This window comes from Pseudochaenichthys georgianus, chromosome 13 (assembly GCF_902827115.2).
Source record: "Pseudochaenichthys georgianus chromosome 13, fPseGeo1.2, whole genome shotgun sequence".
In the NCBI taxonomy this organism is placed as follows: Eukaryota; Metazoa; Chordata; class Actinopteri; order Perciformes; family Channichthyidae; genus Pseudochaenichthys; species Pseudochaenichthys georgianus.
Window position 1 is genome coordinate 10,690,200 of NC_047515.1, and position 26,937 is coordinate 10,717,136.

Here is a 26,937-nt window from a genome sequence, read left to right on the forward strand (position 1 = left end):
CTGCACTACTCATCGACTAAAAAACACCAGATTATCCTTGTTAATTACACAACATTGATTGGTTTAAATTGTGTGCAATGCTTTTGTATTTTTCCCCTTCGATTCGGAGAAACAAATCTTTTTTCGGAGTAAAGGATGGCAGAAGACACTACACTACCCAGAATCCCCAGCTATCATTTCTCCCTGCAGAAAAAGAAAACATGGCCGAACTTCGTTTTATTCTGGGTGTAAAATGCCTATTTTAAAGTTAGTTTGGCCATTAAAATGCGTTTTGATGTCATTTGATGTGAGAAATATGAGTTGTTATTTCAGATTATGTGTGCAGTGGATGTACATGATCTTTAGTTTGCTAGTTATTACGAAGATTACTTCAGGAAATTGCGTCCAACGTAACAAAAAATTATGCTTTGGTACATTTTAAGCTTCTTTGTAAAGGTTGTATTTATTCCAGAGATGCCAACTCTCAAACTGAAACAAATACAGAATCCGTTCCACAGCAGCATCAACAAAATCACAATGTGGAAACAATATGTCCTTTAGAATTTGAATGATGAGTAAGGGCTCAGGGAGGAGTGACACGCAGCTTCCCCGTCTCTCCTCCATTCCCCTGATGCTTCCAACCCCTAATCTTGACTGCAGATGCAAATAGTCTAAAAAACGTCCCTACCAAACATTTGCATTTAAACAAATAGATAAAGGTCATTTTGAAAAGCTGCCTCCTCATGACTGCAGTGTTAGGTGGCATGTTCCATGTGTCCCTGCCCTCCTGACAGCGTTGTTAAAGCTCCACCGCGGCACGCCACTCAGTATGGTGCTGCTGCACACTGGGATTCATCTACTGTAGGCAAATACAGAACAGAGAGGCACCTGTGTGTGTGTGTGTGACAGTCTGTGAGTGTGTTTGTGTGTGAGCTCAACAGCATCATGGATACAGGTAAGATACACATTCATATACAGGCTGACAGCTGATGTCATTATTTTTGTGATAAATGTTTTTGTCTTTGGTAAAAATATGTTTTCCCTTTTAAACAGTATTACTTTTTAAAAAAAAAAGAAATTATCCTATTTAAATGTGATAATGTTATTTGTGTTTGGGCTCATGTTTGATTATGTTCGCTTATTAAATTAAAGTTAGTAAATAAGTCGATTCAGAAGCAGTTATATATGAATTTTCTATAAACAATACCGTAAGATATTAATTTCTCCATATAATTCACCTATATCACCGTCAGATATTTGAAAGATGCTTTTAAAATCAAGCACGTGTAGGATTTAATGTGCTAATTGATTTGATATTATAATTAAGATTCACATAGTAAGATATATTTGAATATGGAATAACAGATATACAGATATACTGTATTTTGACTTAATTCCAAGGAAATGTTATATTTTCTGGAATGTCATTGAGCAAAGTGGGGTCTTATCTAAAATATCCATTCAAAAAGCAGGGATCTTTTACATAACGTTTTTTGCATGCAATAACCGTTTGCATAATAAAGTTTGCATTTTCATTGAGTTAAAGCTTGTGCTCTCCAGGAAATCACTCCAGCTAACATTAAAGATGTAAAGAACAATGTTTCTGAAACATGCAGAAAAATATTCTGATGAAATATCTTTATTTGTTTGAAAACGTCTAACCCCCTCCAGTCTTCCTTCACTGTGAAGCATCAACCAGTGTTTGTAGTAAATTGCCTCTTTTTGGTAGGCCATTTGCATTCACCAAACCAAAGGCAATTTCCATGACATTTACACACCAATCCCAAAGAGTCATTTGCACACATGAATACAACTGAAACATTCAAATGAACACACATTTGTGGGGATGGATGAAAATGTGTATGAATCTGTTACCTCCAGGTCAAACTGTCTCTGGATTTGTTTCAAAAGTGGATTTTCGTACTAATTGTATGCTTTTTGTCTAGAATACTCAAAGAGAGTGTACCAAGGCGTTCGAGTCAAGCACACAGTCAAGGACCTGCTGGCAGAGAAGCGATCCCGACAAACACCCGGGCCCAGATACAACGTAAGCACAATCTCCTCTAAAGCGCTCAGCCTTTGTCCCGTCTGTCTCTCCCCACTTAATTTTTCTCCCAATCCAAACAGCCACAGTTGACATTCTGTGTGTAGCACAATTAAGTGGTCGCCTTTTAAAAAATCTATTCTCCTTGTTTACATGTTGGCTTGTATTTGTGGACTAACGATCCATGGTGGATCCATTGACCACCTGTACCTCCTCCCTCTGTCTCGGCTCCCCTCGAGCACATGCAAAGCCATTCTGTAAATAGCTTAGCACTAGACACAAAGCCCAGAGTCCCATCCTGACCTCACAAAAGAACGCTGACACAATGCTCGCACTGGTGACGGCCACAAACTCCCGAAAACTTCCCGAGCTGAAGGCGGGGGCAGGGTGGGAAGCTTGAGGTGGACAGGTAGCATAGAGAAAGGGCAGTGAAGGATTCTGCCCATGCAAAGCTTGATCCACGCACACCTGCAAGCTGACATTGTCCTCTGCCGTGTACAGGCCACAGACAAGCCTCCTATTGTTGCCTCAGAAACACACGCCGATAGACACAGCCAGAGAAATCAGGCTGGGCTTTAGACCTCTGCATGCACGAGCAAGATGGGCTTTTCACCACCTGTCAAAAGGCTTTACAGGACAGTATGCAATGTTTGTTTTCTGTTTAGCATCGGCTTGTCCACTCTATATATGCAGGCCGCTAACAACTCACGCATTGAAGGGATTGTGAGAAAGACACAGAAGAAGATACCATTAGATGCAACAAAGGGCTCCAAAAATCACCCTCCTCCAATGTAACCCTTTGCATGAAAGGCCCAGAGTTTTCTAACATAAGTGCATTTGGCATAGAAGGCACAACCAGGTGGTTAACTGCCAACTTTAAGCTAGCAGGTCAGCAAGCCTTATTTCAATCAGGAGAGACGTGATGTATGGAATACATATTTATTATCGGTCACATTATATAAATGAAACATAATGATGACAGTTTATAACAAGTGAATGAAATGGTGTTTTGGCGATTAGGCCCAGGTTTTGTAGGATATCAATCGGGAAGGGAAGAACCGTTTCCGATGAACCCCCCTGGGTCTAGACACTGGTGGTGGTGATAAGTGGTTAGGTCCGGTTGGAAGGGAGAAGGTGAAGCTTGGCCCTGAGTTGAAAGCAGGAGGCGAAGGGGTGGAGGAGGGTTGCACGTTGACACCTGGAAGACAGCTGATAGGAAAGGGGAGAGCATATATAGAGGGATTAACAGGTGCGATAATTAGGCTTGTAAATGGATGGGCGTGATAGGTTAGCTGAGGAGTGGCGCTCCCTGTCATTTAGATGCAGGGAGCAAGTATTGCCATGATTTATGTTGTGTGAGCTTATCTCTCTGTACAGCACTTTGGTCTGAAGGTTTTTAAAGTGCTATATAAATAAAGTTGGATTGGATTGGATTGGATGACGAGCAATACGGAGTGTTAGGTCTTCCTGTCTGAACTTGCGCTAAGCTTCATTTCAATCAGGAGAGACATGATGTATGGAATACATATTTATTATCGGTCACATTATATAAATGAAACATGATGATGACAGTTTATAACAAGTGAATGAAATGGTGTTTTGGTGATTAGGCCCAGGTTTTGTAGGATATCAATCGGGAAGGGAAGAACCGTTTCAGATGAACCCCCAAAAGAATGAAGTATGAAGTACTGAATGTGAAGAATCTTACCTTGTGAGATGCAGTGGAAATCTATGGATGGAAAGGAGAGGTTAATACATGTGAGAATTTAAACGACTGATGCCTCCCGGGCATCCTTCCTGGACATACAGGGCTTCCCGGACGTACGGGGCATCCCGGATGGGGCATCCTGGACGTACAGGGCGTCCCGGACGTACGGGGCATCCCGGACATACAGGGCATCCTGGACATACAGGGCGTCCCGGACGTACGGGGCATCCCGGACGCACCGGGCGATCCGACGTGCGGGGCGCTCGGAACGTGCAGGGCTTCCCGAACGTGCGGGGCAACCTGACTTTAGCAGGGACACATTATACGGACCGGAGGTTTCACGACCCGGACATACGGGGCTTCCCGGACGTACGGGGCATCCTGGACATACAGGGCGTCCCGGACATACGGGGCATCCTGGACATACAGGGCATCCTGGACATACAGGGCATCCTGGACGTACAGGGCATCCCGGACATACGGGGCATCCTGGACATACAGGGCATCCTGGACGTACAGGGCGTCCCGGACGTACGGGGCATCCCGGGCGAACGGGGCTACCCGGACGCACCGGGCGACCCGACCTGCGGGGCGCCCGGAACGTGCAGGGCTTCCCGAACGTGCGGGGCAACCTGCCTTAGCAGGGACACATTTATACAGACCCGAAGGTTTTACAGCCTGGACATACAGGGTTAGATACCAGTTATATGCATACGTACCAATTTGTTAAGGTTGGAGAGACCTTTGGATAGCCAGCACGGCATTGAGGTCAGGGCGAATGTAGGATGAGAAAGCGGAGGAGGACCACCGTCCGAGTTGTTGCAGGGATGAGGATGAGACGCCTTGATTAGCCGCGGAAGTAGCTGCACCTATTCTAAAGGAGTGCCCCGTGTATAGAAGGGGTGATAACCCGGATTTAATGAGGGCTTGTTTTAAATAGACATTGAACTGTCGTTGAGTTAAAGGAAAATTCCCTGAGATAAGGAATAATGGTGAGAGAGGATTAGAGGTAGGTCTAAGCTGTAGGAATTTGATCATGGCCTTATAAGGGCAGAACTGGGAGTCGATGCAGGCGGCGATGACGGAGCAGGCGCCGCCGCATTTTGAGTGTTTAAGATATAAGCTAAAGTGGCTAGCGTGAAAGGATATGTCAGAAAAGCTGATGTCTCGATTGGAATCGAAAGTAAGGGAAGCTGTGTTAAATTCGCCTGGTCTGAGAAAGGCATAAGCTAGGAGAAATAGAGCATCGAGTAGCGCATCGATATAAGGGGAGAATAACCCACTTCTAAGTTTGGAGAGCATGAGGCGTAAAGTGGAGAGTGTAATAGGACGTCTCCGGTCTAAGACGGGGGGAAACGTTTTAATGAGACCTTTGAGGATGAGTTGACTGACTGGTTTGTGAACAGGCTGGGAAAGCCGGGATCGGAAGAGCGAACGTTAAACTGAACTCCTGCTAAGAGGCCCCGGATGTATTGGGGTTTGAGGTGGCGATCAGTGGCGCAGTAGCACATGAAGGCACACACGGTGGAGATGAGAACAGGTTTAAGTGTGATGCCTACGGAAAAGCAAAACGTCGCAAACGTTCTCCAAGCGAAATCATATGTTTTGAGGGTGGACGCGGCTAAGCCCTTCCTCATAAAAAACCTGGCTGATTCGAGGTGCCTTTCTAGGGGGCTTCTATTTAAGAGAGAGAGAGGAGATGCAGGGGAGGAATCCTGACGGGTTGAGCGCTGGCTCCTGGGCAGAGGTTCCGGACTGCGGTGATCTATGGATGAAATGAGAGATTAACATGTGGATTAAACAATCGGCCGGAATCACTGCCGGGCTTACTGTACATCATAAGATGCTGACCCAAAGGTCGACGGCCGGAATCAGCGCCGGACTTACGAGAACACTACCACTAAACAACGGCCGGAATCGCTGCCGGGCTTACTGTTCGCTGCCGGGCTTTCTTTTGGGGGTTCATACTGTGTGTTGCTGCTAGCATACATGACACCTGACGTGGAAACGTTACTCGTGGATGGGGCTACAGAGCTGCTAGACAGTCGAAAACGGTGCATTCCTCTGTCTGAATGTGCTGCACTTTTGATAAATGTTTAGACAAAAGCTAAACTCTTAATGCACTTTTGGCAACGAGCATTCTCCACGTCGAGACGGGTAAAGTTTAACCACACCTCGGAGCGCGTTCTCTACGCCACCTCCGCAGAGTGCTCCGCTGCATGTAGCAGCTGCGTGTGTGTAAACTGCCCCGCCCCCTCGCACACAGACCGGGGAGAGAGATCTCGTCTGATCGAAAATACATCATAGACGCATTTGTTTGTCTTTTGCATATTAGAAATTAGATGGCGCCATTCATTTCAGGTAACGCTGTGTTGAAGCTTGAAACTGCGTTAGTTACTGAGCATTGTAATGGGTAGTAATTACCCGACTGCATTAGTAATGCAAGTAATACGTTACTGAATCTCCATACACCCAACACTGCCTGGAACTCACCTTACCCTGAACTAAAGGTAGCAATGCATCGTATTGAACTTCCTGTCGGCTCCCACACCGTAGTCGAGGAGACGGGGGAGACGGGGGGGTGACTCTGTCGTCTCCCAGGGCAGAAGCAACACGCTTCGGGTTCAATAACCCATTTTATCGGAAAGACTGGAGAGAGGCGAGCTCTTCTTGGGAGGTCGTTGCATTTATTTAGCTCTTCTGTTTCGTAAGATCACAGACATTCCTTTTTCTGCTGCCTCGTTTATTACTAGAAAACATGAATCCCGCTCGCTCTGCCATACCATGCTCAGCACACCTGCACGCGCCACACCCCTCTCTTAAAGGGGTAGTGATCTCGCTCTGCATGCCCCGAATGTCATGACAATATAACTAAACATCTCGTGAATTGCTGCAACTGCCTCTAGCGCTACCCTGACGCCTGTTTTACAGTGAGGCGCAGGAGGACGTAGCTTCAATGGGATGTAGCTTGAGCCCTGCCTGCCTGCAGGAGGGGTTGTGGTTTGAAGCCAGAATGGGTAAAGCTTCGCATGCGATGAGGACCCGTTCCGCGTGAAGCCGGAAGCGCCGCATTTGAGCGGCCCTGAAGCCAGTGATGCCCTCTTGAGAGACTGAAGGCGTGCGTCAATTGTTTGGGTGAAGTAGCCCGTTTCCAATAAGCCGGAGGAACTTCCGTGGAGCCCGATTTCCTTGTCTTTTCCTCCCGCGTCCGGGTTTGTGGGGCGGCCGGCTGGAACCGCTAGCCGACTGGGGAACGCCGCCTGTAGCTTAATCCGCCAGAGCTGGTGAATAATGCCTGGAGCTGGGACGAAGCCCTGCTGCTGCTTGCGCGTTGACACCTGGAAGACAGCTGATAGAACAGGGGAGAGCATATATAGAGGGATTAACAGGTGCGATAATTAGGCTTGTAAATGGAGGGGCGTGATGGGTTAGCTGAGGAGTGGCGCTCCCTGTCATTTAGATGCAGGGAGCAAGTATTGCCATGACGCGCAATACGGAGTGTTAGGTCTTCCTGTCTGAACTTGCGCTAAGCTTCATTACCATAGGTGTTGATTTTCAGAATCAACATTATCAAGCAACCCAGTCTCACGGCATTTCGTGTTATAGTCACGACATTTAATCTATTGATTCGTGTTCACCAACACGATTTTCCCCTTTTTTTCTTGTCACACAGAACGATTTTAAAAGCAATGTATTTCTATTGGTAGTGTGTTTCGTGCCACGTCTTTATGTCTGGTCGGGTCTTGGAAGACCGGAAGCTGTATGGTTCATAAAAACATGTTCTTACTCAAGCCACAATTATTGTTTTTATTTTAAATCGTATGATGTCGGACTTTTTTTGCTATCCGCGAGGAAAAGAAATGGGGCTCAGAGCCTCAGAATACTGAAATCTGTATTTTTCAAATCTTTTTTTCCTTCTAATTTGTTATTCTTTTCTAAATAACACACTGTTATTTACTCAACAATAACACACAATTATCCTTGTTTTTATTTATTTGTTTAATTCTATAATCTCTGGCTGTTTTTGGCATCCGTCAGGAACTGAATTTCAAAATAAAATAACCGGAAACAGATACACACCCACTGAACTGATTACCCAAGATCCTCAGCTATGGTTGACGCTCGGTGATTGGATTGTTTAGCTGCAATGCACATTGGGATATGGTGTTTATGCGATATGAAATCCGGAAAACATTTTGAAAAAATAAAAGAAATACTTTATTCTGAGTTTGCTTGATTTTCTCTTTGGAAGTCATCACATAACGGCATTGTAATACACGGTTCGGCTGCATTAAATATTACACATCTGCCGTAGTTCTTTATTTATAGAGCCCTGATTAGAAGACTTCTAGACAAACTGGAAGAACTGCCACCGAAACTGAATATGTGACGTGGATCATAAATATATCAACAATTAAACAACATCTTCAATTTCTCTTCACACAATACGTCTCCTTGCAGTATCAACATTAATTCTGCTGACTTTTATATTTGATCCAATTGGTAGATAGGTAGCGGTGCAGAGCTGATAGAAAAGTTTTTAAAGATATTACTATTTTACTGAAATACTGAATTGAGAGAATAGTCAGGGGTTTTGTGTGATGGGAGACACATCTATGGAATCCGAATTTCAATAGCTTACCATTAAATTACGGATATACCTTTCTGTCTGTGATGTTTTACAAATGTGACCTGCTCTATCGAAATCAGTCGCATTGACCCGAAGACACATTTTGAGTTGTATACACTGCTGGAAAGAGGAGATTCCTAGCTTTCTAATGATATCAGGATTGTTTTTGTACTCCAAATATTAAGCGAAATATGTCACATTATATAATGACTGTCACCGAGTCATCATTTTGAGAAAAAGGCCTTCAAAGTTTTCTCTTCTCTCGAATCCTTTGATCTGATTGATTATTAGTTTTGGGGTCTAGTTTCTTTGCCTAAGAGCACCTTAGCCAAGCTATCACCGACCACTGTAGCTACCAGTAATACGATCTGTATCATCTCAGTATTACATGTTATGTATTGAAACATAAAAGCTGACATAGATGTTTGAGTGGTACAGACAGGAACAGCTTAAATGTTTGCAACAGCATATGGTAATTATTTAAATGCTCAAAGCTGATGTTATTTCTTTTTATTTAGGAGTAAATGTAATATGCTATAGCACTTCTGACCTAAACAAACTAAAAAGCTTTATTCATACAACATAGTTGCATTAATTAATTTGAATCATGTTTAGAGCTCTGTTCAATAAGAAGGTGAACCTTTATTTATAGCCCGAGGGGGAATTCTGTTTCCACTCAATTGTATATACAGACACACAGTACACGTATATGCAGTAGGTGCACATGCACATGCATTCCTTGTTATACAGACACAGTACAAATACACGCAGGCACATGCAGGAGAGGTCCGGAGCGAGGCAGCCAGTCGGTCCGACACCAGGCAGTAGTTGGGGGGTCGTGAACCTACGACCCTTCAATTCCAAGGCCAAGTCCCTACAGACTGAGCGACTGCTGCCCCAAAATATGACTGTACTTCTAGAGTACTAAGACAAAACCCGGTGACATTTCTGGTATTTTTCTTAAAAAGTCATTTTAAATTCCCAATTCTGAAGTCAAGCCACTTTATGTAGGCCATACTTCCATGCACCGGGTTGTTTATGCAAATATCATTCCTGCAATTCAGCCCCCTTTCTTTTTTGTTAACATATTATTTAATACATTCATGATGGTTAGCGACTATAAGAACTCTCCCACACATGAACATTTAGCATTATATAAATAGATATTTCTATAAATAAAAAATAATCCAGAAAAAATGAATAACTAAGTTAATAACCAATCAAGAAAGGATGGAAGGCAGAAGTTTAAAGTCAAGAGGCAAAAAGAGACATAACAAAGAAAACTAGATAATATATTACAATATACGCACATGGATTTCTCACAATCAAATTAGTTCATAGCTTGACTTTTGCAATGTCTCTTCAATGTTAAAATTGTTTATAAATTGAGACAAACTAAGTAGGTTTCCTGACTTTTTCAAGAGCCAAACTCGCATTCTCCCAACTGATTACATTTAGGAGCTATTAAAATGATACATGCAGTCCTTACACGGAGACACAAACTGACTAAAGCCATCCTTGTGTTAGCTTATGCTGCCTTTTTATCTCTGGGAATAAAGGGCCATTGAGAGTGAAGAGCAAACTGTGACCGCAGCAGAGCAGCCTCCTCATGTTGGAACACGGAGAGCCACAGTGACAACATAACACTTATTATATATCATTTCCCCTCAGCTGCCGCTCTTTGCTGAGCACTGTTTGCATTCATATTGAGGTGATGTGCCCAAACACGCTGCCATTACATAAATGACCTGCACTGTGAGAAATGTAAGTCAGTGAAATTGTATAAAGCTAAAGGAGAGACTTTGCGTATTACCGTTTATAAGAAAAGACTCCAGAAACTCCAGATGAAAGAGTGGTGCAAGTTGTTGTCAGAAAAATAGAACTGACAAATAAAATGATAAACTGTGTATTCTTAGAGAGAATGTGCGTGCATGTTCTTTTATTATTGCACGGAATAGGTGCAACTTTATTTTAACTACCAGTATCAGTATATCGTGCAGCAGATGGGAGTCTACGTCTGTGAAAGGAGTTTTGCATAGGGAGGAAGACCTTTCCTGCGAAATAATGTTTAAGTACAACATCATTACCGTGTCCTTCTCCTGCACACACACACACACACACACACACACACACACACACACGCGCACACGCACACGCACACACACACACACGCACACACACACACACACACACACACACACACACACACACACACACACACACACACACACACACACACACACACACACAGTGCCTGTCTCTGGACACTGGAGCCAGCTGATTTCCATACGCAGCCTTCAGAGATGTACCTGGGCCACACGAGGAAGTCTTGGCACTGGCAAATCACATTCAAATTCAACCCTCAACATTTGCTTGCCTCCCAGCCAACGCGGCTTAATATCAACTCTTTCATGTTAGCAATATGCAAAGAAGAACCTGTCGAACTCTGTTGTTGTGTCCCTGCACTCTGCATCAATATCTGTCTGCTTTAGAATAATATGAAGAAGCTTTTATAATTGTAACATTAATACAAATATTTTTTGATGAAATAAATATTATATTATTGGTAACATAAAACATTCCTGAAATGTAGTTTTTATTGTTATGTACTATATAAATTCATGTATTTAGGACACCATATATCAAATATAAGTTGTTCCTGTGGGTCCCCATTCAAAATAAGTATTGTCGTACATTTTTATTATCAGAAAAATCATGCTTATTCTAAGTCTTATTCTAAACAAACGGAGAATAATAAAGGAGTTGTTATGTAAGTATTAACAGACTCTCACAATGTTGTGATTTAATTGGTCTATCCTTTATTTATGAATGGGGACCGTATGATTCATGATTATATTATCTAAGATGGTTTTTCTCTTAAAAGGAAATCCACTAAAAACATATGCAGTTTAGAAAAATGTTATCTTCGCGAAATGTAAAGTACAGTGGGTCAAATGTGTTTTTTGTGCAACTTTTAATATGATTATCCCAAAGGTTGTGTACATCTTTATTTGTTCAGGCTAATTGATCAGTACCTAATAGTCTAGGGCAGTGTTTCTCAATCTTTTTCATACCAAGGACCACTTAACCAATACAAAAACACTCGCGGACCACCTAACTCCACAAATATCCAAAATCACATCGTTTTTCTAGAACAGATTACAAATCGCCTGCAAATGGTACAAACAAGTGGCAACATGTGTGATGAAGGTGTGGCGCTGGAGAAAGTGAAAGTTAAGCTCGCTCCATTGCAGAGATATTCCCGCGAGAGTGCGGATAGCTTACATTTATTTATTTAAAATGTGAAATTTTACCAATATACTCACGAACCACTAGGGGGCACTCACGGACCACCAGTGGTCCGCGGACCACACTTTGAGAAGCACTGATCTAGGGTGAAAGGGAAGTAACCAAATGTAAAACAACCCAGGGAAAAAAGAAAGAGGAAACTGATTTACCAAAATGAAAAGATACTCTTTAATGACTCAAAGTTAATGAAGGATTTGGATCACCTGAGGGAGAGGGAGAAAGAGACACGGCACAAACAAAACACGAAACAATAATCATGACAAATGTAATATTGTAGCATACCCGGCAGGAGCCGCCATCCAATCCCCTTTTGTCGACTCCTCGTTCTGCACATTCTGCTGTGCACAGATTGCTCCTGAAACAGGATGCGTTGGAATGAGGACATTTGATATTCTTCACACAAAAAGCCCTTTGGCCTTTTGGCTCTACCTGCGATGAGCAGGTAGAGCCAAAAGGCCAAAGAAAGAAAATATTTGTACATGCACAAAAGATGATTTTGTGCATGTACAAATATTTTCTTTCAGCTGTTTTCATTTGATCTTAAACGTGATACAAGAGTGAACAAATCAAATGTCAGGCTGAACTTAGCAAAATCCTCTAAAATATTTATATTTGATGAAAATGTACTAAAACTAAATACATTTCTGCTGCAGATGTTCCTTTCACCCTGACTCTATAATAATGTAACTTGTATCTTATGACCCTGGGAGTGGACCGACTCTTAGGAACGAGACTATAGAAAAGTGTTAAACCATGTCTATTTAACTACGTGCTTAGGATAGGATATACTTTATTCATCCCAATTTGGGAAATGTTTGTGTTGCAGCAGCATAAAAAGAGATGGCATTGTACAATACAAATGAAAAGACTAGAAATAAACAAGAAAGTAGAAAATATACATATGCATTTACAAATGAACAATAAGAAGATATAAAGCACGTTACATGTGTTGTTTGCAACAAGGGAGAGACACACTGGACTACCATTACTCTGAGCAGCATTGGGATTGGTTGCCAATTTCGATAAGAATTCATTTCAAAATGTTACTTGTATTTATAGCTTGGTGCCATATCAGTAAACGTATCACTTTTTTTATTTTAATCTTTATTATAGCAGTAGGATCTATGAACTTTGGAAGTAAATAGTGGATTTTCATATAAACAGTATGTTTAATTAGCATGCTTCAGCCACATATACATGCTGTATTAACAGGAAGCATGTGACTAAGCAGTCATTGTGGTTCATTTACATTTATGAGGGAGACACTTCAGGTGATTCAGGAGGATAACTTGCTATGAAGGACTCATCACATTTATACGCCTAATCTCATGTCTTGTGTCTGTGTCACAGGGAGGATCCCCCTCTCCGCCGTCTTTCGTCCAGATGCCAGGTGAGACTGCAAATGGATACGACTTTAAAGATCTTCACCACTCACACTTTGCTGCCTTCCAGACACAGCTGTCATTAAAACCTGAAAGGATCATTCGTCCTTTCATTCAGTTCTGTTGTCTGACTATTTCAAGAGTTTGAAGGTGAACACTGTGGTCGCAGCCTGCCGCGAGGAGGAGAAGAGAAAATAATGATGAGGAATTGAATATAATTGAAAACGGGATAAAGTAGATTAGAATAGATTAGAATGGACAAGAATAGGAAAGAAAATAATAGATGATACGCGTAATTCACATAATTAAAAATGCAATCCTGTCAACCTTTATCACATATCAACAAGAAATAAAACAATACATATATACAAATATATAATTGTAAAAAATGTATAATTTACAAATAAGATAACAGATACTAATAATTATAATAATAATAATAATATTAACACAATTTGAATTACAATTAAAATAAAGACATACATAAATATGTATTGATGAATTGTAGTGCACTTGCAATTTGTCTATAACTGTTGTTGTTGTTGTTGTTGTTGTTGTTGTTGTTGTTGTTGTTGTTGTTGTTGTTGTTAGTGTTGGTTCAGTGTTTGACGTTAGCCAGCTCTGGGATGCCTCTATTTGTAGTGACCATTCTGTTCTCCACAGGGTCTCACATGCTGCCCAGTTATTACGGCATGAGGCGCTCCTTCATCTCGGACTCAGACTTCTGCCCGTCCACCAAGCAGTTCTCCCCTGATGTGTACTCCCCCTCGCTGGGGGGCAAGCCCCTGGGCTGCGAGCCCTCCTCCATGAGCAGCTACTCCTCCTTCATCGACAGCTACTATCCGGAGACCTTCGGGGATTACCGCAGCGCTGCCGCCTTCTCCGGCTCCGGAGGCTCCTTCCTGCCCTCCTCCGCCCTCTCATCCCTGCTGCCGCCCTTCACTGGAGAGTCCTCACACTTATTTCTGGTAGGACAGGGTCTCTGTGTGTGTGTGTGTGTGTGTGTGTGTGTGTGTGTGTGTGTGTGTGTGTGTGTGTGTGTGTGTGTGTGTGTGTGTGTGTGTGTGTGTGTGTGTGTGTGTGTGTGTGTGTGTGTGTGTGTGTGTGTGTGTGTGTGTGTGTGTGTGTGTGTGTGTGTGTGTGTGTGTGTGTGTGTGTGTGTGTGTGTGTTTGATGGTTAACATGTCCAACCTAGCAATGTTAAAGAGGCCTGGTTATGCTTTTGGGGTCCTCCCTTTCCTGTAGTGTGTTATACAGGTTTGTGTGCATGTAAATGGTCTGCAAAGGCTAAAATCCCAATGTTCCCTCCTGCAGAGGGAGTTTCTCTCTCTCTCTCTCTCTCTCTCTCTCTCTCTCTCTCTCTCTCTTGTGTGTCATTTTAGTTTTAGAAATGTATGCCTTTCTTTTCAGAGTGTGTTTTCAGTGTGCTTGATGACCTAAACAAAAAGTGTAATTCACCCTGTAGTGTCACTTCTGGTTAAAGAAAACAAGACTTTAAGGGCCAAAAGGTTAATGTGTGTTAGCAGTGTATATAATCCTCGTTAACTGTTTAGCCTGTTGTAAATCACATTCTAATTGGAGCATATATTTGCCATGAGGTATATATAATATTTTGAGTGTGTTGAGTTGCTGCACTGTATTAGCCCGAGACCCTGAGACCAACAAATCACTAACTTAGTTAATATCTCGAAATACTTTTACATTTCCGATTCATTGAGAATATAAAAACAGTGTTGAAAGGAGATGTTCACAACATGTAACTTTTACGAATGCCTCTAATGATTTCATTACAAAAATCAAAGAGGTGACATCACATTGAATACATCCAATTAATTTGCACAGCTTAACCATTGCTTTTTCATCCTGGATGTCTCTTTCATCCTGGATGTCTTTTTCAGTCTGGGAAACAGGACAACAGTGTATAAAGTTAAAGGAAAATATGAATGAGTCAAAGAACATATATTCCAATATCATGAACAGACGGTGTTCACTTCCTGTCGTCAGCAGAGGAAATGATTGAGTGATCTCTTTACTTCCTGCCTCAGAGGGACTCATGGGAGCAGTCTGTTCCTGAGCCGGTCTCCCAGGTGGAGGCTCTGTGTCCGGACAGCCTGGCCTCCGTCAGCGTGCCGCCCTCCATGCCCAGCCCGGACCCCCCGGGGAGCCCGTCCCAGTACCGCTCCCCCAGCCGAGGCTCCTCCATGGGCCAAGTCTCCAGCAGCCAGCCCTACACCCTGCACTCCCTGGAGGAAGCCCACTACCACCCCCTGACCACCAGCAGCACCTACACGGTCCCCAACAGCTCCTTCCCCTGCCCCTCCTACACGGGCGTCCCCATCAGCGACCTGGTGTCAAAGATGGTGACGGACGAGGCCTCCAGCCTCCCCCCCAACGGAGAGGCGCACTCCTCCTGGGCCAAAGAGGATGCAGTGAGCTCCTGGTCGCCATACGAGATCAGGAGGGCCTACTGACCGCAGGAGGGTCTCCATCTCTAACAAGGTGGAGGTCTCACAGACTATTGAACACTGAACAAGCACTTGACAGAACAGAGAAGACTCAAACATCTGTAAAAGTGTGATTTGAAGACAATTCCCGCCATGTACAAAGAGAGGATTCAAGTGTTGTTAGTGAAGTAGCGTAGTTTGACCAAAGTGAAATGTATACTTATTTGTAAAAAACTAAATCCAAAGCACATGTGTGTCCTTTTTGCTTGATTTGTAACACACCTATAAGCCTTAAAATAATTAAATTAACAATATATATGAAGTTAACCAATTTGTGCCAAAACAAGAGCAATAAGAATGATAAGAAGAGAAAGTGCACACATATTTTTCTGATCAAGTGAAAAATGTAATTTGTATCAAGGGATGAAGAAAAGCGCTAATATTGTGTTTGTTAAATCTTTTCATATACATTTGTTTACACTGAACATGTGTACATATCTTTGATTTTTAACTTATGGGTTTTCAGATACCAAAAACATGATTTACTTTATTGCAGTTTCTAAGATATGGACATTTTCTTTGCACATTGTAGTCTTTGGGCACATAGGACTTCTGTCCCTAAAATATAATGAAGGTTGTAGCGTCCAGCTTCTGGTCATCTCAGATGTGCAATAGCATTCTCAATCACCAAACAAACTATAACTACTGACGCTGTAATTACATGTGAGGAAATGTGTTCGTTTTGTTTTGGTTGACACCTATGATTGAAAAAGGACAGAGTATCCTGCCATAACATATCATTGATGTTGAAAAGATAACAGACATTAAATCACCTTTAATGCTAACATTCTTTCACTCATTGTATTACAATGTACAACAAAAACCTTTCATGTAAAAATGATTTGTTCTTCTAAAGATTGTTTGATGAATACAGTCAGCACTGTTTGATGTATAAAATATACTTTGCACTTATGTGAGCTCCATATCTTTTACCCTGTGTTGGAAATCATTTTATATTTTAACTTCTCATTTACTTTACAGTTAATCACGAATACAATAACATTTATAATGGTGTGATATCCTCTCAGATGACAAGTGATTATCGATGATTAAATATGTTATTAACTGTCTATACAGCAGTTATGAATGCTTCTTGAGAGCAGTAATCAAAAACTTGAATAAACACATTCAAATATCATTATATATGCCTACACCAACACTTGTGTGTGTTATAAACCATTTAAAAAGTGTGTGTGAGTAGTTTTAATAAATGCTAAATATGGGAGATAATATTAAATATTATCGAATAAATATAACACTTATTTTTCATCAAGCTTTTCAACCAAGCGGTGGTGGAAGGAGCACTCCGAATGTTTTATTAGGTAAAGTAAGACTCTGTTACAAGTAGTACAAGGAAAAGTCGTAAAACTACAAGTACAAGTATCAATATATACTTCTAGCACCAAAACTGAAAGTACTCATTATAATGGGTCATTTCCAGAAAGAAAAAACGTTTAATATCCCAGGATTATAATTAGTGTTCCATTAATGTGTACATCATCTTTGGGTGGGGGGCTAACTTTAATCACTTTTTGTACAATCATAATTCATTTGTTTAATTATTTTTTGCAATAATAATATGAACCTGCAGAAACCAATCCTTGTGTGTGTATATATATATATATATATATATATATATGAGTGGTTTTGTTTCATCAGAGATGATAAAAGGGTGTTAACGTGAAACAAACTTGAATATTGGTCAATTAATTTTCAGTCGTTTAACCCTCCTGTTGTCTTCGGGTCAAATGTGACCGATTAACTACTTTCATCAATCATAACTTTTTTGTTTTACATTCGATTGCATTAAGGCTTTATGATATCCTTCACAGAAGACATTTGAACATGGAATATTGCTGATCACCACTTTCGTTGAATTTTGGATGATTTAGTCAACTGTGTAACACCCATGGTGTTCCCGGGGGAGTCTATTTTTGTATAACATTACAAGACTGATTCTTATTTGACATGATATGCTTATTGTGCTCATGAGATTGCTATGACTATAGAATACATAGACACAATCACTAATCCCATGTTCTGATGGGTTAGATACCAACGAGGGGAATAGTCAGAAAAACGTTTTAGCTTGCAATAGAAAGTAGCAGAAGCCAGATGCAGGCACTGTAGAAACAATTGAGTTATTGAGGCTGGATTAGCTCCGCGCCCAGTCGCCCACACATAGCTGGGAATCCATAACCAAGAGTACACTTTTCTGTAGAAGCTTCATCAAAACAAATGATGTATGATGGTGCCAGGACTTCCACAGGCCGGCCGAATGCTGATTGGAGGATCGTGTTACCAAGAGACTCTATCTGAGTCTGCGCACCAACCAAAGAGAACCAACTCGAAACCATGGTATCTCTTCAGCTAGTCTTGACCAATCATAAATGTACGGGCAACGCCCTGTGTAATACAATGTATTGTCGCACGAGGTTCGAGGCTCTTGACGGATTTGGTGGTTACAGATTACAGCTTTGCTGCCTGTGATTCCCAAAGACGTGATGAGTCCTTGGCCAAGTGAATATATCTTTTGCTCTCTTTACAATAAATAGTTCAACTTAGAAGTTGTCTGTCTTTTCTGGAATTCTGAACCCAACAACCGCCATAAAGAAAAGGAATTAGTAACCATCCGGATCAGACACACACACACACACACACACACACACACACACACACACACACACACACACACACACACACACACACACACACACACACACACACACACACACACACACACGCACACACACACACACACACACACACACACACACACACACACACACACACACTCTAGATGTGCCCCTCCCCCCACATGGATCACACCTGGCACACGCAATACATGTTCAGTGTCTATTCTTTATATATTTACTGCAGTTTTTGATGTATACCAGTAGTCTGATACAATATTTACAGTTTGAAAGGGTGTTAAATAAAATGTGGTGATGATTAATGGTTGTTGTGTTAATGTAATAGCAGTTTAAACAGGACCGGTCAAATTTTACCGCGAACACCAAAGTAAGGGGGGGGAACACGAAGACAATAGGAGGATTAAAAGTAAAAGCATGCACTGCTGATACAGACAGGCGTTCTGAGGTGTGACCACTAGAGGGCGCGCCAGCCTTTAACCTGCAGCACCGACAGGGAGAGCCGCAGAGCAGGGACAGGGACAGGCTCTGTGTGGTGATGAGTGGGAATATACCACTGACTGCTTTCGTTTACCGAAGAGGGCTTTTAAACAGGGGAAAGTGAACCCAATTGCCGATTGGTTTTCTCCTAATTTCTTGATATTTGAAGTGTGTGAAACAAATACCGAGAAAAATAATCCCTTTTTTTTAATTACCTATTTAGCATACATTTTAATCTGATCTGACCATTAAAGTAGGCCTATTATCGTATCGTATTCTGAATAAAATAAGAATACAAAAGCTAAATATTACTTTTTCATAGAGGGAGGGATACTAATACTGAAACTACTAATAGTCATCAACTACTTCTGGTCATAACAATGTAAATAGTCATGAAAATAGCTTAAATTATAATTAAGTCTTATAATAGAATATATAAAAACTGTATATATTAGTAATAATATGGTCTTAAAAAAAACATATATACATTAATATATATAAATAATAATAATAATAATATTAATAATAATAGTATATAATAATAATATGGGATTTCGCATATCATGTTTGACCAGTTTGACAGAACAATTGTCCAAGCTGGCTAAATAAGACATAATATTGTAAATAAAATTATGTTTGTTGTTTTTTTCACTGTAATTGTAATAACTGAGTTTATTATTACTGTATCTTTAAGTCCATCGCCACATACAGGCTGGTGTGCATAAAGTGTTGCTATATGATGCATGGAGCACTTAAACATTTCTCAATGCAACTATAAATGATTGAAATAATAATAGCAGTTGTTGATGAAAGTGATTTCTTTTTTAATTAGGATTGTTTATTTAGAAACGAAAAGATGCCCTGCCAGATTGGGGACCTTCAGTAAAACATTTTTAATTATTTTGGATTTAATACTTATATTACAATGTTTCCTTTAAAAAAAAATTATAATATAAAAGGATACTTGAAAATACATTTCAAATATCTAAATATAAAATGTTAGAAGCAGATATTAGCAGAGTGTTGTCACAACAGCCTCAGCAGCTGATGTGCTCAAAACACTTGCTAGGAGCTGAAGGCCTGCGATGCCAAAGATGGACACTGCTCTTTGCCACGCCCACTCTGTTGCCACTTTTATGCGCTTTTTTCTGGAGTAAAGCTTAAAGATATGTTTTAAATATATTCTCGACATGCAAACTAGACGCAATAAGTGTAGAATTGTACATTTAAGCTGCCCTGCTGAGTTTAAGTTGCGCACAATGAGCACGAAGACCATCAGTGCTTAATGAGGGGGTGTGATGCTCTGATATTGCAAAAGGAGGATAAAATTAATAAAAGTATGCTTTCTTTTTGGTCAAAGTGTAAAATACTACTATATTATATTAAAGTAGAACTTATAGAATGTCGATGCGTGGTGGTTTTTGTGTAAAAATCGATAAAACTCGGTTGCCTCTGAATATTCAAATTGAAAGTAACGCGCAATCAAATCATTGTCAAATCATTGAGTTCTAGGGGTTTTAAATAGTAGGCATGGAGGCAGAAAATCTCAAACTAAAATGTCCCCAGCTATAATACAATATTGTTGGATGCTCTGACACTGCTGTAGGACATTTATGTTGAGATTTTTGGACACTTTTGCACAAATTTCGTTCTTGGCCATTTTGCTGAGGCAGAAAAAGGACGTTGTGGAGTCCCACAGGTCTTCTCCAGGGAGCCTCTCTTCATCTTTCCCCATCATGTCTGGTGAGTTTCACGACGAATTTTCAACTGTATTTCATTTTGGTGCATTTTCTCCTGTTAGGCACAAAAGAGAAAAGAGGGGGAAAAAGAGACGTTTAGTGACAACATTTAAAAATCTTAAAATACATGTGCATGAAAGGGAGGATTTGTCTATATATGCTCCTTTTAATCACACTTTTAAACAATATATGAGATGACCAACAGTATAATTAAACGCTTCATAATTAAAATGCTTACTTTAATGCCACATGTGTGCATTAATCGATAAGGAGATTTGACTTTTTTCATTGAAACGGGCCACACAGCTTTACTGACTTTTATGGATTTAATATCAACTTCTATATACACTTACACATCACATGTTAACAATCAGTTCTAATACAATTTATAAATCATTAACAACTCCTAAAGGTAACATTTGAATGTCTCTGTCGGGGGCTGCGTGTGCGTAATGGGACGTTATAAGTAACCGTGTTGGAGTGGGATGTGTCTGCCATGCGATTTTGGCCCGCTGTTTGCCACATTTAAGACAACACAAGAAGTAGCATTTAGCCGTATGAATATGTATCAGATGATGTTTTCGCAGCCGAGGCTTCGTCTCGTTATCAAATCATCTTTTTTCAAACGGCTCACCACTCATGAGTGCCTTAAATTACGCCTTTGGGCCTGAATTACGTCCACCTATGCGAGGCGTTCTCTCAGTTTTCTTTAATTAAGCTTCGCCTATAGGAAAAATATACGGCAAATTATTCCCAATACGGTATAATTTCACTGTTATATATCCAAAGTGGGGGCTGGGGTTATTTGAATAAAGTTACAGATTGGATAAGAGTTGGGGTTTGAATTATAAACAGCATGAGACTGAAATCGCACTTGTAAATCTTTAGAAAGTCAACAACAATCTGTTTAAACTGAAACTTTTACGAGGTGCCCGGACACCGGTAACGTGGAGCTAAACGCGTAGAGATATGTTTGCACACATTTACCGACACGTTTACTTTCTGATACACAACTGTAGCTCAGATCCACTAATTCTACGTTTACTAAGAAAAGGTTGAGCTACCGATCGACTGACAGCCTTGTTCCAGCTTTTTACGCATTCTCCCCGAGCGCCTTTATCCAACTCTACCAAACGATCGTACGGCTATTCCAACTTGTATATCGATGCAACGTTGACCCATCAACGTTATTTCTCTCGTTTAAAGCGTTTAAGATCATAAATCTATACTTACGGTGGCGTATTTTGTAGAGCTTTCCTCTTTCCTGGTCTGGGCGGGGTGGCTGGAGCGCGCGGAGCATAAACAGACTGCATTGTAAGGGTCTGCTGAGGGCGTAATAGGAGACGCATGAGTTGCCGTAAAGAGAGAGCCCTGACCCGGACTACTTAGGGGCGCTGGGGTCGGTACCAATCGGATACATTCACCAGATCCACAGCGCGCAAGGATCGTTAAAAATGCACTTTTACGCACGGAGAAAACGTTGACAATCATGTGATAAAAACTGTTAAAAATACATAAATGTTGTTATATGTTCACAATGTTCACAATCACATTCAAGCTTTTATTAAGGTGTATACATGTATGGCCACATGATCATTTAATGGAGAGATTGCAGTTTATTGGGGCAGAAAAAGACTGTGAAATGGGTTTTTGGAGACGAAAACATGTTGTGGGATTAATGTAGGGGAGGAGAGGGGGAGCCGAGTGGAGACCAGAGAGGAGTCAGTGTCTGCTATTGTCTGCCACCATGGTGAGTGTTTAGCAAACATGAGTGACATGCTGTTCTCTTCATACAGATAAGCAGAGAGTATATCAGGGCGTCCGCGTGAAGACAACCGTCAAAGAGCTGCTGCAGAGACACAGAGCCCACGAGGCCAACAGCAAAAAAGTGAAAACGGTAAACCCCCCCCCCCCCCCTCCCTTTCTCTCTCTGCCTGAAAAAAAAGTAAAACACTCCCTGAGCAAAGCAACAAACTGACCCAGTAAATGATTGACTATACCCTCCATTTAGAAAACTCCAACGTTTCTTTTTTTAAGTTAACACACACAAATACAAAACGTTACAAATACTAATGTTTGACAAAAAAAACTACTATGTTAAACACATCCGTGATTACCACAACTTCACCACGTTCAAATCACAGATCGAAACATATATTTTAAGTGTTGTTTTTATGATTTTTTTCACCCTGTAAAAGTGTAGTTTAAAAACGCTCTGTAAATGAAATGTATTATACAATAAAATGTGTATTTGCATAAAATATCTAACAATCTTTTCTTTCTCCCTCCTTATGAGCAGCTATCCCAGGCGTGCTCAGATCTCCAGGGACTTTGCTCATCCACTTTTCAAAGTAAGTTCACCCAGCAGCGAAGTCCAAGTCAATACAGTGTAACAAACCCATTAAAGCATGACTGAAACCTGACCTAAATCAATGTGATCTTGAAATATATTCCAACCAATATGTTCTGCAATACAAATCCAGCATAACAAAAACGAATCTCATTGTTTAGTACGATGTTGGAAAATCCGCATTGTGGTTGCAGCAAGGCAGCAGATCAGCTGAATAAATAAAAAAAAATCCAAAACAAATATCATTCCTCAATGACACACAGCAGCCTGCCATGACCCCGCAGAAACGACAACAAAATACTCACATGGAAGCCTCCCATGCAGTCATAACATAAACATATTTGGAAAGCAATTCTAGGCAGCAAGGCAATAGAAAGCTCAATAGCAAAAGTGCAGGGTCCCTTCTTATAAACGAAGGCTAGACTACATCCAAATGTGTTGGCTGATGGTATTATGACATCACTGTGGACTCCTGTGTTTCCATGCAGATTCCTTGCATATTTCCCCAATGCTCCTCAGTGGTTCGCCGTGTCCTAAAATAAGGATTAGAATACGTTGACACTTTTTAATTTGGAATACAACATTTGTGCTATTTTAAAACATTTTTGTGCAGCCGATATGTAGGTTATTATATAATACAGATATGTAATGGTAAATATGTAGCCTCTGAAATAAATTCCCCTTTTTATGTACGTTTTCTTTATTTTTAATCTATGTTTCTGTTTATTTCCGTCAGCTCGCTATGAGGACCCTCCTTCTGCCATTTCTCCAGATGACGCGCGCGGCTGTGGAGCGCGAGCCTTCCAGCTGCGCACTGTCTCGTTCCCGGTGCCTGACAGTTCGTGCGGCAGCCAGATGCACGAGGAGGGCTCCTTCAACGACATTCCGCAGCCGTTCGGGGACATGATGTTGCCAGGCAACGGCTACAGTGGCAACAACGACACCAACAGCAGCAGCGGTGGCAGCTACAGCGCTCCCCTGCCTGCCCCCCCCACACTGCCGCTGCCCTGGTGCCACGCGCTCTCCTCAGACGCGGACTACTACGGCCATGGGATGGTAGGTTTCTCCCTCCAAACTCCATTCAGAAAACAGCAATTTAACCATGTCTGTTTATACGAAATATGACCCCTCTCTTTATCTTTGGGGTCTCTTCAAATGTGCAGAGCCTATAGTGGTGTAAAGTTACTAAGTATAGCTGTTGGCTACATTTACTTAAGTATTTCCATTTTAGGTGACTTTGTTCTTCTACCTTAAATCAGAGGTAAATATTGTACTTTTATCCACTAAATTGACGTAGTACCTTAAGTTACATTGCAGAATTTGATTAATGATAACAACATGATCAACACTTAAATAAGATTTAAATTACACCTGGATTAAATTCACATGCAGCAGTAAATAAAGTATTTAAAATGAGTGCTACATTTACAAGCTTGATCAACACAATAATACATCAATTATTATAATGACAACATGATATACGTATATATTATTCTGAAATGGGCCAATCTGAGTAGTGAGTACTTTTACTTTTGGTACTTTGATTATATTTAGATACTTTTGTACTTTTACTTGAGTACGATTTTGATTTCAGGACTTTTACTTGTAACAGAGTATTCCTACACTCTGATACTTATACTTTTACTTAAGTACACGATAGCAGTACTTCTCCCACCTCTGTATTTACAATACATCTTTCCATTGCAATAAAATGCACATTGTATAGGCAACAACTAAGAACCAATATGTATTTCAGAATGAAATGCCTCGGGAGACATTCTTGTTTTAATTTGCATGTGTCTGTTTAGCAGAGACCTGTGTTGGGGCTTGAATGCAGCACGTTGTCTTTTAATTTGTCTCCTGCGGGCAGTGGTGCAAAAAAAACGGTGTACATCGACTGAAGTCCTGTTTCTTAAGTACCATTGTATGATATTTCACAACTCCAATACACCTCAGAGGGATGTGTTTTACTTCCTCGTACATTTATTTGACAGCTTTTGTTAAAATTTTAAATCAATATTTGACACAAGGGCTGTTATAACAAGCTTTAAAAGAGTAATTCAGGGAATTCCCATCATTTTGCTGTAAAAAGTACTTGAATACCGCCTATGTAAAGTCCAATTAACCTCGTGTCGTGTTCGTTTACCCCCCTTACTATAGTGTTCCTGGTCAAATCCGAATGGTCTGTTTTAACTGCTCTTACATTAGCACAAAACACTTTAATCATCACCAATTTGTATTTAACACCCTTTAAAGCTGTACACAATGTGTCAGACTACTGGTTTACATTAATAACTGCAGTGAATTTACAAAGAATAGACACTGAAAACGTATTCCAAAATTAACATGGTTGTCAATTTGTGGGTTTGTACTGTCTGATGGATGAACATAATCTAGGGTTACCCATTCATTGGTGGTCATTGTTGACCGGGAACATCATAGGTTTAACAAAGTTGACTTAACCACTCAAAATGCAATCAAAGTACTGATCAGCAATTGTTTAAATGCCTACTGTGAAGGATATCAAGGCCTTGAGGAAACTAAATGAAAAACACAATAATTATGAAGTAGTAAATCGGTCAGATTTGACCTCAACACATTCATTTGATATACACTTAGAGGTGGAAGAAGTATTCAGATCTTGGACTTGAGTAAAAGTATAAGTACCAGAGTGTAGGAATACTCTGTTACAAGAACAACTTAAGTAAAAGTACAAAAGTATTAGCATCAAGATATTCTTAAAGTGCCAAAAGTAGAATGACTCATTCTGCAAATTGGTCCATTTCAGAATAATTTATATTATATGTTTTGATTATAATGATTGATCATTAAAGTGTTCTCAAAGCTGGTAAAGGTGCAGCTAGTTGTAATGACTTTATATACTGCAGGGGAGCTGGTGGATTTACTCCAGGTGGAACTCAAGTGCTTTTTAAGTGTTGACTATATTTCACATTATTAATCCATATCTGTAAAGTGACTAAAGCTACCAAATAAATATAGTGTAGTAAAAGTACACAATTTACCTCTAAATAGTAGATGAGAAGAAGTACAAAATAGCATAAAATGGAAAGTATCTAAAAAATATACTTAAGTACAGTACTTGAGTAAATGTATTATGCCAACACATTTCACATAATTTTATTGTAATACATATTTTTGTATTGAGACTTAAAAGTAGTGCTTTCATCTAACCTAATATAGTGATGTGAAATCTGCTGACGTAATACATTTCATTAAAGTCAACGCTTCAGATTTGTCAGTGTGGTGTCTCATTTATGAGCTCATAGTAAACCCTCCTCTTCTCCTCCAGGCTCCCTGCTCCTCACCAGAGTTGCTGAAGCTTTGCAACCCCGTGGATCACAACAGCTACTCACCGCAGGACTCCTTCTCCTCCTCCTCCTCCTCCTCCTGCTACGACTCCCCCACCAGGATGGATCCTGGGTACCCCGGCCTCCCCTCGGAGCACTTCCACTTCCAGCACTGCACCCGCCAGGACCTTCGCAGCCTGCCCTACTGGCCCGGCCCGCAGGATAGCTTCTCCGCCCCTGAATACGCACCTTACTACAACCCCACAGACTATCCCTACGCCTGCCTGACGGAGGAGAACTATTTCAGGAGGGATTTGCAGATGACCTCTGAAATGTGCTACAATGTACTATGATGAGACCTTCATCAGTTCTCTTGTGTATATTTTGAATGTAAATATGTTGAGCACTGTCCTTTGCTTGATGGTCCGCGCTGCATTTCAATACGTTCTCTGACTGGCTTTTGCTTGGGTGTAATGGACATTATGAATGCTGAAAGAATGGAAATATTTTTGTATTAATGACTATTTTTTCACTTCTTAGATTTAATTTCATACGTATTACTTTTTGCTGTACTAAATAAACATGTTTTAAATCAATGTGTTTGAAATATATGTCTTTTATAGACTGGCATACAGTTAGCAAACACACATAGCAGGTGCATTTTAATATACACTGAACAAAAATATAAACGCAACACTTTTCTGCTCCCACATCAAAGGCAGAGGATTACCAACAGCCTGCTGTAATGAGACCACGATGACTTCGTTACGGCGGTGGAACACCCTGAAAGACAACAGTAATCTAGTAATGTGGGTTTCTCTGGATGTAAACTGCTCTGCTGGATTCTCCATGT

General features: G+C 40.8%; 2 protein-coding genes across 2 annotated transcripts; both read left to right on the forward strand.

The window, feature by feature from the left end:
- The first annotated feature begins 924 nt into the window (after nt 1-924).
- LOC117457148 (POU class 2 homeobox associating-factor 2-like) lies at nt 925-15,523 on the forward strand. The gene is made up of 5 exons (XM_034097040.1): nt 925-934; nt 1,926-2,026; nt 13,021-13,060; nt 13,716-14,020; nt 15,098-15,523. The coding sequence occupies exons 1-5, from the start codon at nt 925-927 to the stop codon at nt 15,521-15,523; spliced, it is 882 nt and encodes a 293-aa protein (XP_033952931.1).
- Nucleotides 15,524-21,773: 6,250 nt separating this feature from the next.
- On the forward strand, nt 21,774-26,646 carry linc.pou2af1 (lnc RNA pou2af1). Its single transcript, XM_071205251.1, has 5 exons — nt 21,774-21,783; nt 22,223-22,323; nt 22,726-22,777; nt 23,513-23,832; nt 26,087-26,646. Exons 1-5 carry the CDS (start codon nt 21,774-21,776, stop codon nt 26,435-26,437), a joined length of 834 nt encoding a protein of 277 aa, XP_071061352.1. The 3' UTR covers nt 26,438-26,646.
- The last annotated feature ends 291 nt before the right edge of the window (nt 26,647-26,937 follow it).

Bases quoted from the DNA above. Each gene is read 5' to 3' on its own strand.
- LOC117457148 (XM_034097040.1), top strand. The intron at 2,027-13,020 runs GTAAGCACAATC...TCTGTGTCACAG, and splicing joins CACCCGGGCCCAGATACAAC to GGAGGATCCCCCTCTCCGCC. The intron at 14,021-15,097 runs GTAGGACAGGGT...TTCCTGCCTCAG, and splicing joins AGTCCTCACACTTATTTCTG to AGGGACTCATGGGAGCAGTC.
- linc.pou2af1 (XM_071205251.1), top strand. The intron at 22,324-22,725 runs GTAAACCCCCCC...CCTTATGAGCAG, and splicing joins ACAGCAAAAAAGTGAAAACG to CTATCCCAGGCGTGCTCAGA. The intron at 22,778-23,512 runs GTAAGTTCACCC...TATTTCCGTCAG, and splicing joins TTGCTCATCCACTTTTCAAA to CTCGCTATGAGGACCCTCCT.